This window comes from Limulus polyphemus, unplaced genomic scaffold, assembly GCF_000517525.1.
Source record: "Limulus polyphemus unplaced genomic scaffold, Limulus_polyphemus-2.1.2 Scaffold730, whole genome shotgun sequence".
NCBI classification, from domain to species: domain Eukaryota; kingdom Metazoa; phylum Arthropoda; class Merostomata; order Xiphosura; family Limulidae; genus Limulus; species Limulus polyphemus.
Genome location: NW_013666340.1, coordinates 29,881 through 42,945, shown reverse-complemented (window position 1 = coordinate 42,945; position 13,065 = coordinate 29,881). Strand labels below are relative to the sequence as shown.

Below are 13,065 nucleotides of genomic sequence, written 5' to 3'. Positions count from 1 at the left end.
GGTGATAATCTTGTTTTCTTGTGCCCAATAATGCATAATTTCATTTGATAAACACGTTTAGATTGAATGGTAATTTGTAATCAGTCACAAGAACGTCGAATCTGAATCACTTGAAAAAAACACGGGGGTGCTTAACTTTTTTCCAGGTGTATATTTTGAAAAAGTTATCCCTGTGGTGTGTTAACAAAATAACAGGAAAACTAGTTGATTTTATTGAAACATGAAAGACAGTATTATAGATCAAGCTTTTAATTTAATTTTTTATACCTTGAATATTCCCAAATATGACAACCTTTTAATTTTTTCCTTTATGTCTTAATGTGCAATTCTAGAACAAATAAGCAACATTTGGAACATCAATGCACACTTTTACATACAAGTAGAATATTTTTCTTTAATCTCCATTAATCTATTTTTGTTGTTTACAAAAGGGAGACCAATTTCTAGTTTTTCTTTATATCTCTTGCACCTATGGCTGGACAGGTTAAATAATCAAAATATGAGTATACATTTAGATGGCCTGCTTTATAATTTACACTACGTCTTTGTCATTTTTATCTCTCTGATATTCTAAAAAGTCTAAAAGGTTCACTATCTTCTGATTTATAAAAATAATTATGATAAATGCCTAGCTTCTATGTAAGTCACTTAAATACTTTGTGTAGAAAAAAGGGCCACTTTTTTTTTCTTTTGAAAAATAATTCACCACACACAATGTAGCACTGGCTATGCTCTTGAGTAACCAGTATTTAATAGATATATTCATATTATTTAATACCAGCATTATTTTTCAAATGCTAATCTGTTAAATATTTATGAAGAAATCTGAAGTTTCAAAAATATAAGATCCAGAAAATAACTAGATATTTAACATTTCCATGGTTACTCCAGAGTAAGGTGTTATTTTCTTGGGTTACTACATATGTATACAGTAATAGACATAATTATGGAAACACTAAATGTTCTTGTTGAAACATCTAGTTCAAAGAACAGTGATTTGCTTTTGTTGATCTAGGCTCTTATGGTGTGCCTATTGAGCTCTCTCCACTCATAAAACCCAGAACTTCTCCAGGGCAGTATCTGCTCATGTTCTTAGCATCCCAGAGGAGGAAATTCTCTCCAAAATGGAAGATCAGAGATTTGTGGCTGTCTGACAGACTTCTAATCAAATAAAATGGGAAATGTGAGCCAAATAGGCTCCTTATTCTTGCATCTTTTTCTTACTGCCTCCACAACAATGTCAGGTTAGATGATTTGAATTGTCCTGTGCAGCTGTATATTCCAAATCCACTCAGATGTTCCCCCCCACCAGTGATTTGATCATTTATAAACTTATTGTTTTTGTCCTCTTTTCTGTGCACAATGTGATGTCAAGGTACACATAACACATGCTGTTAATTACCAAAGTTTGTGCCCTTCTTCCAGGTTTTGTTTGAAGTGGAAAGATTAGAAAAAAGTGTATCTTCATAAAATGCTCAGATAAATCATTTATGGTGAGGAACAAAAACCGGTCTCACCAGATCCTATATCTACTCTAGAGCACTTATACATGTAGATGGTGTTCAAGGGATTTTGTTTGTCATCTTGTCTTGGAACACAAAATAGTTTCTTATTCTAATTTGGTTAAAAAAACGTCCTAAATAATTTAAACAATTGTTATATAAAAGATAAGTGAATGATACTTTTACTCTATTTTAGAATGAAGAACATGTGGAGAAGTTTTTTTATATCTAAATAAACCACAAGAAAATATTAAATTCACCGTGTAAGAAGAAAAAGACTGGTGGATAGAGCATAGTTTACCAAGGTGTGTGAAGCATCAAACATTTTAAAACATGCTAGACAATCGTGCTATTGAGGAATTTGAAATTATTAAAACTGAGGAAAATGGTTATTACAAATTAAAGAAACATGGGCCTTCAGAAATCTAAATACAAAACTGAATAAGACAGTCTAATACTGGAGAATGTTTATTGGGAGTGTAATTAAACTACTACTAAGTATTTGTTAATGATTGTTGTTCAGTCTCGTGCTTGCTCTGTGGAATCAGGCTATTGTTTAATGTTGCACTACCCATTCCATCATGGGCAGAACCTGTGTATGTCAGATGACCTGTCAAACACAAAAATATAAAAGGGGAGCTGAATTATAAACCTCCAAAGGCTTCTCTTTTAGGGCTATTCAGGACTAGAAAAAAATGGCCTCTTTTAGTCAGTGGAACTATTGAGGTTTACATCAAGGCACTGATTGACATCTGCCATTTTTTTTGTATCACCTTACAGAAAGAAATCCAGATCCTGCCAGTTCAATTACCATTTGACAGGTTTTTTTCATGCACAAGGACCTGTTATGTTCATGGGAGAGCAGCATTGTCACCTTACACTGGAGTTTCTGAATTTTAAAACCACGAATCATCACGTTCGTGACTCGCAGGCTTATCGTTCTTGTCAATGTCGTCGTCTTCATGAAGAGATAAAGCTGAAACATAGAAGATGGGAAGTCAATATGGGACAGTCCTCCCCAAATTTGGTCCAGATCCAGATTCTGAATCACTTTGAAGTATTTTTATAGTGGGAAGATAGGGCATTTTCACGATTTTGGGTTAATAACTCTGTAAAATGTGATCGGATTTGTACCAAATTTCATGGGCACATTAAGGTTGAGACTCCTCATCACACTACAAAAAATTATCCAGATTGTTGATAATTCTAGATCGGAGAAGGATGTTCTGAGTTTTCGAAGGTGAAATTTGATGTTATCCAATATAAATGCATGAAATCTTGAAAAGGAATGGTGGAGCAAGGGTATGCAATCTCTCCGATTGCTCTGGTTCAATATTGAAAGAATTTTCTGTGTTCTTACTCACATATTGAGACTTTTGCAATCTTTCATAATTAAAAACAAATTCTTTACTTATCACTTTCTCTAAATCCAAAATACAGTCGAACCTCCCAGACCCAGAAATCCCTTTTCTGGCTAATTTTAAGAAAATGGACAGATATTACTTTTACAATAAAAATGTTTTAAACATGCTTATGTCTTTTCTGTTCGATGTAAAATACTGTGTACAGTACAATAAAGTACAGTATTGTTCAAAAAATTAAATATTTTTCTCTTCAGATTGGTCTGCAGATGTGGTAGGCAGACTGTCCTACAGGGGTGCCACGGTATTCAAAGGTGTAACTTTGAAATCTTGGTACTGTGTACGATGCTAGAACAAGAATTTTCTTAGAAAGTTAAAAACGATCAAAGAGTACTGTTTTACTTGCATAAAAATCATTTATTTTACTTCAGCAAATTACAAATATTTATAAACTTCTTAAATGCACAAATACGCCTTGTAATATTTATAGAAGTACATATAACCAGTGTAAAAGCAAATAAAATACTTGGTCCATACACAGGAAATTAAAAATAACATTGGTAACCTCGTATTTTTTCTTTGGCACAAAGCCTCTTGTGGTTCCACACATGGTAGTACAAAACTGTAGTTTCTTTAGTAACAATTTAATAAAAGTTTTCTTTCATCCATTTAGAATATATTACTGATATCATAAAAAAAACATTTGTAAATTGACTATATATCAAGGTATAACTTTTTAAGACAACTTATATTATGAAACTATAAAATCTTTATGTATTAATCATCTTATAAGGTTACTTCAGTTGTAGTATATCTTGACTGAAATTCTGTAATTGATAAAATTATCAGCAAACACAGTCCAATTTAATATGGAATGGAATAAGATAATTACATTTATTCGTGCTTTAAAAATGTTTAAATTTAAACAGTTTGTTACAGTTATTGTTTCTCAAATGGTTGTATTAGGATGTCTATGTGGCAACTATCACATTTTAGTGTTATTTTAATTTCAATATTTACTCATTACCATAATATTTCAAATGTTCAAACTTCCATGTCAAGCTAAAATGGCCTTTACTATAATACTACCTTGCATTTTAAATTACTAATTAGCTTTTATTTTATTTGGATAGTGTACCAATAACAAAAAATATAAAGTTATTACACTTTTATTTCCAATGTGTTCTTAGTTCAATAAACCAAAAGTATATATTTTTAACTAATGCTTATGAAAATTAAAATTCACTAAATATTAACTTGTAAAAATCAATAGTAATGTTAACTTTAAAAACAACTTTTAAAGGTAAAGAAAAATATTGATTACATACACATATTAACAATACAAAAATGAATTCAATGCACACAACAAATACACATAATTAAAGATCACTTTAGCAAGTCTACATTTTAGTACTGGCCATCAATATGTAACACAGCATAATCCAAAATACACACACATGTAAAATGTAAATCATTAATATAAAACACTCTCTTAAGCTACATATCCATAGAATACCAGCATGATACAACATATATTCCTCAGGAAACTGTTGAACCTTTAAAATATAAGTGTAAAAATAGTCAGTGTAATTAATTAGATATATAATTTGTAGCCAAATTATTTCTCACATAGCCAATATGAATATTACTGAAGAAAGTCACATCCTATTTGTACAAGTACATAAATCCTTAAAAGCATGATTATGCAAGTTACATTTACTGCATTGTTTGTTACATTCATATTCAATTTCTGGGACTCAATGCACACTTTTACCCATACATATCACTTTTTAAAAACACATTACACTTGCATTTAATTCAATCATCAACAATAGCACTAAGCAAAGTGCATGACCAGAAAAACATTAATACACACTATTAAACATCCTACATCAAGCAAAACACATCAAAAAATAAAATACCTGTATTTGGACATAAATGCATATTTGACATTTTAAACACAAGAACGCAAACTACAAAGAACTAGAATACATAATATCTGAGAATAAATGCTGAAAAAAAAAAGGAAACTTACCACAAAAATACTGATGATAGCCCTTAAAGTGCTACTCAAAAATAGAGAAAACTGACTTGACGTGGTAACTAGTAATGTGTTTCTCTTTTTCTTCACCATTAATAAATCGTTTTTACAGAAATGAAGCCTTTTTCATTGAAGCTAGGTTTTAGACCTGGAACACAGTGTATATTTATGTATATTTTGTCCTTTTACTTCTCTGCATTAGAATACATAAATCCATTAGAGTGAAAATGGTTTGCTAAGTCACCTTAAAAAATTAGTTTGCATCATACATGCATTGCAAAGTATATAACGTATGTCCTTTAAGAGAGATGCTATTCGTTGAGAATTTAATCACTGTAGTACCAGCACATGATAACTCCTTGTATCAAACTCATTTTCAAGTACTACCACAAGTTATCACCTAGCCAACTAGGAGTTACTACAGTTTAGCTAATGAAGGCCACAACACTGCTGACTTGACTAAAATTAGATACGTTCTAGTCTTTACATCGGATAAAGATGACATTTTTAATTTCGTAGTTTACAATAATTTGATTGTTTCTTCCAACAGAGAATAAAATGTCCAACTTTTCAATATTAACATTAAAAATATAATTAAAATTAGTCTTAAGCATCAGTTTAACTGTTTAAAACTACATAATACATCAACAAAAGCAATTAAAGGCTTGTATGTATTGCACAACCATGCAATACCAATGTAAACATAGCTGCCTACTGGAAGAAAATTAAATACAAAACTTCTGGTTTCAAAGTATATTGTAAAGCAATGCAGTAGAATATTTTTATTTTATTAAGGATTAACAAGTTATAATCTACCTGTAGTTTAGTAAAATTTCAACCCACTTATGACTAGAAGCAATATACTGTAATTTGTAATTAAGCAAATAATGCACTCTGTAAGCATGAAAGCTTCACAAATGTGGTCAAGCCAAATTATAACAAAAATAATTTTGAATAAATAATATTGTTCCTTACACAATCTACATACACTGCTATTAAGTCATATAATTTATTACTTCATGTCATAAATACTATGGAATATCAGTACAAACAAGTGTTACATCAGGAGGAATCATTGGTTGTACAGTAGTTTTATAAGTTCAAAGTTATTGCAATTTTACACATGAAGAACATATTGTATGAGAAAAGTGTTGGTTGTGGCAAGAGAGAAAGAACTGGGTATAATAATATTGAGGAAAGACTGCAGCCTGAGGAAGTGGCTGTGATGACTAGACCTAACAAGGTACTGAAACTAACCTTGAGAAATTTTGAGTTTAAAAGTATGAAAGCTAATGACACTTTGTACAAGGTTTTGTTTAACCTTTATCTGGAGAACTGCTTTGAGTTTGTATGTTTTTATATGTGAAAATTATAGCACTGTTAGACAAAAAAAAGAAGTCTCAAAGTGTTAACTGATTGGAAAAATTTGACCCATGGGAGACACTTTCACAGTTTAACATGTTTTTTTTATTAACTATACTAGATATGAACTGTTGGGTGGGATGTTGGATGCAAAAAGGTACATTTAGTTTTAGACTTGATGCTTTGGCTGGTATCCTACCTGTACTATTTTCTTGCTTATTCTTCCATACGTTCTATATGTTTTACACAAGTTACATTGTATATGATAAGCAATAGGTGTTAATCTTTGTTGAAGGAATTGTGAACAACTACATGCCAGTATTCTATATATGCCCCCCCCCCCCTTACGACCTTAATTCCAATACTTTGGAGTTGGATGGTAATTATATAAGCCAAGGATTTTTACACTCTGGTGGCTGGCCCAGTTGCCAACCATATAGGAATGAACAAATGGGGATTCCTACTCGCGATCTTCAGATTGCAAGTCGAGCATGCTAACCATCAGGCCATACATGGGGGGTGTATGTATTTATTAGACTCGCATATAAAATTACAAAATACACTGTATTTATACTGGTGATTTCATATGATAACCTTTAATACACAGAGTTTTTAATATATGTGTCTGTTTGCTATCTGGTCTGAAGTATCCATACAAGAGTTATCAGTAACTACAGTACATTATAACACCATTGCATAAAAATCAGGAGTCTTAAGTTCTTATATATACATATAGTTTTATATGTATATTTATATCCACCAAGATCTTCTAGAAGCAAAAATGTACATTCAATGTGTGGTTTAATCTACCAACAGTGTGTGTGTGTGTGTGTGTGTGTGTAAATAAGAGGTAAAAATTGTAAAACTATTTCTATGTTAATCAGTTATACATGGACTGGTTTACAATAATTAGCTTACGGTTATAAAAGATTACATGAAACTTTCGTAGGCAATTACTATAGTTGTTCACAGTGAAGGAATGGTTTGTCATTTTGCTCTTTTTCAATTTTTATAAATGTATCATGTCAAATTCCACATAGCATGCTTTATATACTAGATTTCTGAGGCTCTAATACAGGTTTTCAAATTCATGTTGGTCAAAATTTAGGGCCCATTTTAATTATTAATGGCACAAATGTAGGAATTTTTAGTGACAATTGTGATTTTCTTAGGGTATGTCTTCTAAACAGCTTACCTTGTTCTCAAACAAATAGCAACAACTAAACTCACAGACAATTTATTTTGCTTCTTAAATGTTTTCCCTCTGAATCCTAGTATTCAGCATTGGTTACCATACTTCATACTTGGAAAATATAAAAAGAAACAACTGATTAGAATCAATATATTTAACTCTTACTGCTTCTAACATAACAATTACAGTTTTGTCTTTTATAAAGGCTTTCTGCTAGTTTCATTTGCTCATCCACATGCCTTTGTTTTGTTTTGGCCTTCTCTAATTCATCTTTAAACCTTTTCTTGTACACATTATGAGTATGTCTGCCTGCTTCTTGTAGTCTTTGTTACAGGTATTTCTGAAACTTTGACCCCACCAACTTTTATTGCATCCTTCAGTATTCTTATAATGTTCTTGAAATTACCTGACATAACTGTCCCTTCTTTTGTTAGCATTTTCTTGTTTTCAGACCAGTTTTGGTTAACTTTAGCAAAGATGCTTTCACAAGTTTTACTCTAATGTTGTATTTTTAGTTCCATCAGCAATTTTGCTTGGTAAAACGTTACACTAGTAATGATCCATTTTGCCTTTCTTATTTTCTTCTTAGCTCTCAGGGATATCTTCTAACTAATATATTTTCAACTCGTCTGTCAATTGTGCATTTCATGCTTCTGAACCACTTGAGATATTTTCAGTGCAATGTTTCTATTTTTTTTTTAACCATCACTCTCTTCTTTCTGTATTAAAAGATGAAGACATAACAAATTCATCAGCTGATCAATTTCAAGAGGCACTTTTTTCTGAAGATATCTGGTCACAGTCTGCAAAAAGTTCTCAATGTTCATAGTGAAAAGTTCAAGCTTCTTTTTGCAACAATGATCAAATAGATTGCTAAATTCCCACATCAGCTAATTGACTGCCTTGTTTTTTGACATCAATGAACAGATGTTTCTTTACATGTTATGCTGAGATCAGAGTGCTTCTGAAAAATCTGAACATGAATGACTTGAGGATTCCTAACATTTTTGAATGTAGAATATGGATTAACACATTAACTACTGCAATGCTTGGCAGCATCTATGGCAAGTGCTGATAAGAGTTTCTGTGCAACATTATTGTGTTTCCAATTTAAATAATAGCAATAATAACAAATCTAAAACATGTACTCTCTAAATTTTTGTATTTATGATGCACATGTGCATCCTCAGCAGTGAACATGTTAAGGAGTCCTTCTGCTGAAAAATATTTAGACATCTATCAAACAGAGATTGTACACTCAGAATTAATTTAATTTGTGCCAATGCTGATGGTATCTTCAGCAGCTTACAGATATGAAGGTATTCTTCATTCTTGTCAAGAAATTTGGTTGTTTTGAGTTATCTTTGGCAGGACTGAGAAATATTAAGCATAGGTTCCCAGTTCTTTATAACCATTGCAAAGATGGTAGCAATGCCAATTACCTACATTGCATGGCCTAATGAACAACTTTCCATCAAATCCAATTTCCTATCACATCTCTTAAAAATCTAAACTTTTTTTTTCATTGAGAAAATGAAATACATTAAAAACCCACTGGTTAGCCCAAATATTATGCTAGGTACTCTTTTTTAGAATTTGATACCTACAGTGGTACCATATGGTACAAAGTATAAAATTGTAAAAAGTGCATAGTCTCATATTTGGGATATCCAATTGTTTGCATAACTTCTATGAATTTAAATTTAATACAATGTATATGTATAGGTATATGAAGGGTTTAGGTGTAAATGCTTAATATTCAATTTTGCACATTTTAAAATGTTTTTCTGCAGCTTTCACAAAAAATATGAAATCAAAAGTGGGCAAGTTATTAAATAAACATCATTACAAATTGTTATTCAAAACACTTACAAATCTAAACATATTGTTTATTTAAAATTTTACAGAATCTATTTTATTTTTGGTCCTAACATTTTGTATCATTACATCTTTTTAGCCAAAATGCTATATATTCATCAATGCAATGCCATTTGGTATACAACTCTGTGCATTTAGGCTCTTCACAGATGTTCGCTCATTCATTATAATTTTACGGAGCAACATTCAGTATATCCCAGGCATGAACTGATTTTAAAAAATCACAGTTTACATTAATGCTGCCAGGAACTGAAATAGTGTTTAATATATATATGTTTAAAGCTTTTTACAAATTTCATTGTAAATATATTTTTCCTACAGGTGGCAGTCAAACTTTACTAGACTCTTACTGTAGACAAAAACAAAGCAACAGTATCACTCAATTAATTTAAATGCTTTTGTTACCATGTGTATGTGTTACTGCAGGTTTGTGCATTAAAGGGATACATAGTTTTAATTTAAGATTTAGAGGTTGCCTTTTATGTGCAGGACTTTCACAGTTCAGATTTCTTTGAAACTTGCATGCCTTTAGAAATGTATCTGTACTGTTCTTCTAGCAATAAAAATGGACAATCTGAAAAAAAACAAAAAAAACTACTTGTCCTTGCCCAATAGGAAAAGTATCATGGCAAAAATGTGTTGTCCCAGGCACCTAGCAATATGAATTCTATACCTCTGGTGCTGCAAGATTCCAAAAATGAGTAATTGAACTTAACTTTAGTAACAATTTTAAAATAAAATAAAATAAAAAATAGGATAGTTCTGTTGTGTACAATGCAACATATCAAGTGTTAACTTAAAAGTTTTATATCCTATAACAGACTGTTAGTCCAAAGCAATATAATTTTTCATACATACAGTTTGATTCATCTGTAGTTCGACTCCAAAGTAACACAAGTTTTATATTCACAGTTCATCCCTTGGGGCAGAAGTAATGGTACCAGAATCTTCTGTGTCGCTTATGTAGTTGTCCTCTCCAGTATAATGAGTAGGATAAACCAAAAGTGGATTGGCAGAAAAGGCCTTCAAATTTCTCTTAGCAAAGTACTGTTTCCAAGTTTCTTCTGGATGACGATTAAACATGATTGGCAGGTATTCGTCTACAGGGACCAATTTAGATAATGGCTGAGCATTTACTAATTTATAGGCACCTTCTAAGGTAATTACATAACAAAGTGTCCAGTAAGAATAGTCTACATGAACTAAAGTTGATATGCCTTCGACAACTGGTTCATCTGAATCGGACAGTCGCTTTCTACCTAGATAAGCCAGATCCCATTCCAATTGTTTTTGCTTCATTTCATTCATTAAATTGTTTAACTTCTGCCGGAAGTAAGGTTCAAAACGAATATCATCTTCAAATACTAAAGCTATTCTGTGTTGATTATGAATAATATCTTTCCAAATACTATAGTGACTCATAAAACATCCTATTTCTCCCATAGTTAAAGGTCTTTTATGATATGGATCTTTATATTCTGGAAGCATTTTAATTCCTTGTTCTTGAATATAACTTTCATTCAACTGTTTACCATCTACAGCATCAATAACCTTTGCTTTTATACCCAATACATCAAAACAATATTGCATTCGTTTTCTTTTTTCAAACCTACGTAACAAATTAATCATATAAACCTGGTCAAAACCCAGGGTATCTTTGGGAGGATGAGACACAAGATGCTGTAGATGAGGTGAAACATCTAAAGGTGGTCCGTCAACTGTCACCTCTAATTTAAGATTTGTCAGTTGTTCCTTGTCATCAGTCAATGTTTTTGTTGCATCCATTGGTGGAAGAATGAATCCAAACACTTCTGTGTTCAAAACATACATCTTAGTGTTACTAGCTTTAGCTGAATGTGCAAAAGTGATAATATCATCTCTGGGACCTAAATACCCAGATAGTTGATCAGGATTATATGTTAAACTTGATGATTTTTTATGATGCAAGTTCACCAGAACTGCAGAATGAACCATTGGAACCTCAAAGCATCCTGTTTTTTCATAATTCAGGATAGGGAGGTAATCTTCAGTTCTTATATAATAACCTTTTTCTGTCATTCCACACCAAAAATTTGAGTATGATCCTAATGATTCTAACATTGGTGCTACAACGTTTTTTTCTGCTCAAGCAGTCTTAGCAAAGTGTTTTCATTTGTTAAAAACACATCACAATCAACTATGAAAATATAATCTGCCCACAGGTTTCTTGCTGCTTCTAGAGAGTTTTCACGTAAACTTATTATATGATCAAAATGAATTGGTGACCAGTCAAATATACCTTTTTCATCCAGATACGAATCATATGTGTCATCTACAACCAAATCAACCTTATGATAGTTCTTTTTTTCCTTAGCAACCCAAGTTTTAATTATAGAGCTGGTTTCATCCAAATTATGATCAGTTCTTATCCATAAAATAATGCGAGATTTGGGATAATTTAGATTTTCTAGCTGCCCAAGAAAGTATGGTAATGTATGCGCTTTATTTCGAGCTAAAATTGCTATCAAAATAGTTGGTAAAAACTCTTCAGCTCTTTCATCTTCTGAACTATTTGAACTTTTTTCTACTGGATTTTGCTCACTCAAAGCAGGTATTGAACATAGGTTAATAAAAGTTCCTAATGTGAAAATAACTGAAAGTGTTTTACTTCGATGCTTCAGAACATTAATCATGACAACAGATTGCAGTCAGCAGTCAATCATTTACAAAATTGGTATTACAATTTAAGATAATCTGGTTTTGCTGTTCCTATTAATTATAAGTTCTCCAGTCTCCAGTATTTTTAACTACAAACCTAAAAAAAAAAAAATCATATTTTCATCATTTAAACAATACATTTTGCAAAAATTATATCTGTTAAGCTCATAACACTGCATAATATGATAATTTCTTAATTAACACAAAGTTATTCATAAGCTGTACAGTCTGTAAGTGTAAACCTAATAAGTATGACCGACATTCACGACTAAGTTAGGGCTAGGCTAAACTAATCTAGCCAAGCCCTCGAGTCACTCACATTTTTTTTTATCATAACTTCACTGAGACTGAGAGTAAGATTAACTGAATCACATAAAAATACGTGACATTTTCTGAAACGGCTTAAAAGGGGGAATTCTTTAGTGATGTCATCACGATTAATTGTAAAAACAACACTAAATTTCAGATTTAAAGCATATTTGTCTTACCAAAATAATTTTCGAATTTATCTCTTTTTAGTCAACTTTAATATCACTACTATACGGACGAAACCTAATAGGTTAATGACCTAAGCCTACACTACAGATTCAAAATAATCCGCAGCACATATTGTGGTGATTGATAGTTGTGACGTAAGCGTACACGTTTTGTATCGAATTTTCAAACTTTTGAATTAGTGATTTAATGTCTCTGGTGTAATTGATTGCTTATCCGTAGACAACCCAATCATTTGTGATTATCCTCTAGTGTGTGACAGAGCTAAATGAAACTGTTAAACGTTCAATAATAGAACAGTATTTAATAAAGTATCTTATTAACAACCTTGTCCTAATTAAATGAAAGTTTATTAATATTATGCAAATAATTATTGGTCATTTAAATAGAAAATATTGACTGTTCTCATAGTGTTTTAACAGTTTTAAGTATTGTTTTATAAGTATTCTGAGAGTGTTGAATATTTTGAAAATTTTTTTTTTTTGTTTTAAATTAGATATATAGCGGATCCAGGGTGACCTCTGTGAACTGATCTTC

The 13,065-nt window shown here is 31.4% G+C and overlaps 1 protein-coding gene across 1 annotated transcript; it reads right to left on the bottom strand.

Moving 5' to 3' along the window:
• Positions 1-3,259: 3,259 nt before the first annotated feature.
• On the bottom strand, positions 3,260-12,630 carry LOC106460221 (glycosyltransferase 25 family member-like). Its single transcript, XM_022386879.1, is given in 3 exon segments — positions 3,260-11,450; positions 11,453-12,128; positions 12,521-12,630. Coding segments are annotated over 2 exon segments (1,764 nt in total). The 5' UTR covers positions 12,009-12,128; positions 12,521-12,630; the 3' UTR covers positions 3,260-10,242.
• Positions 12,631-13,065: the final 435 nt, after the last annotated feature.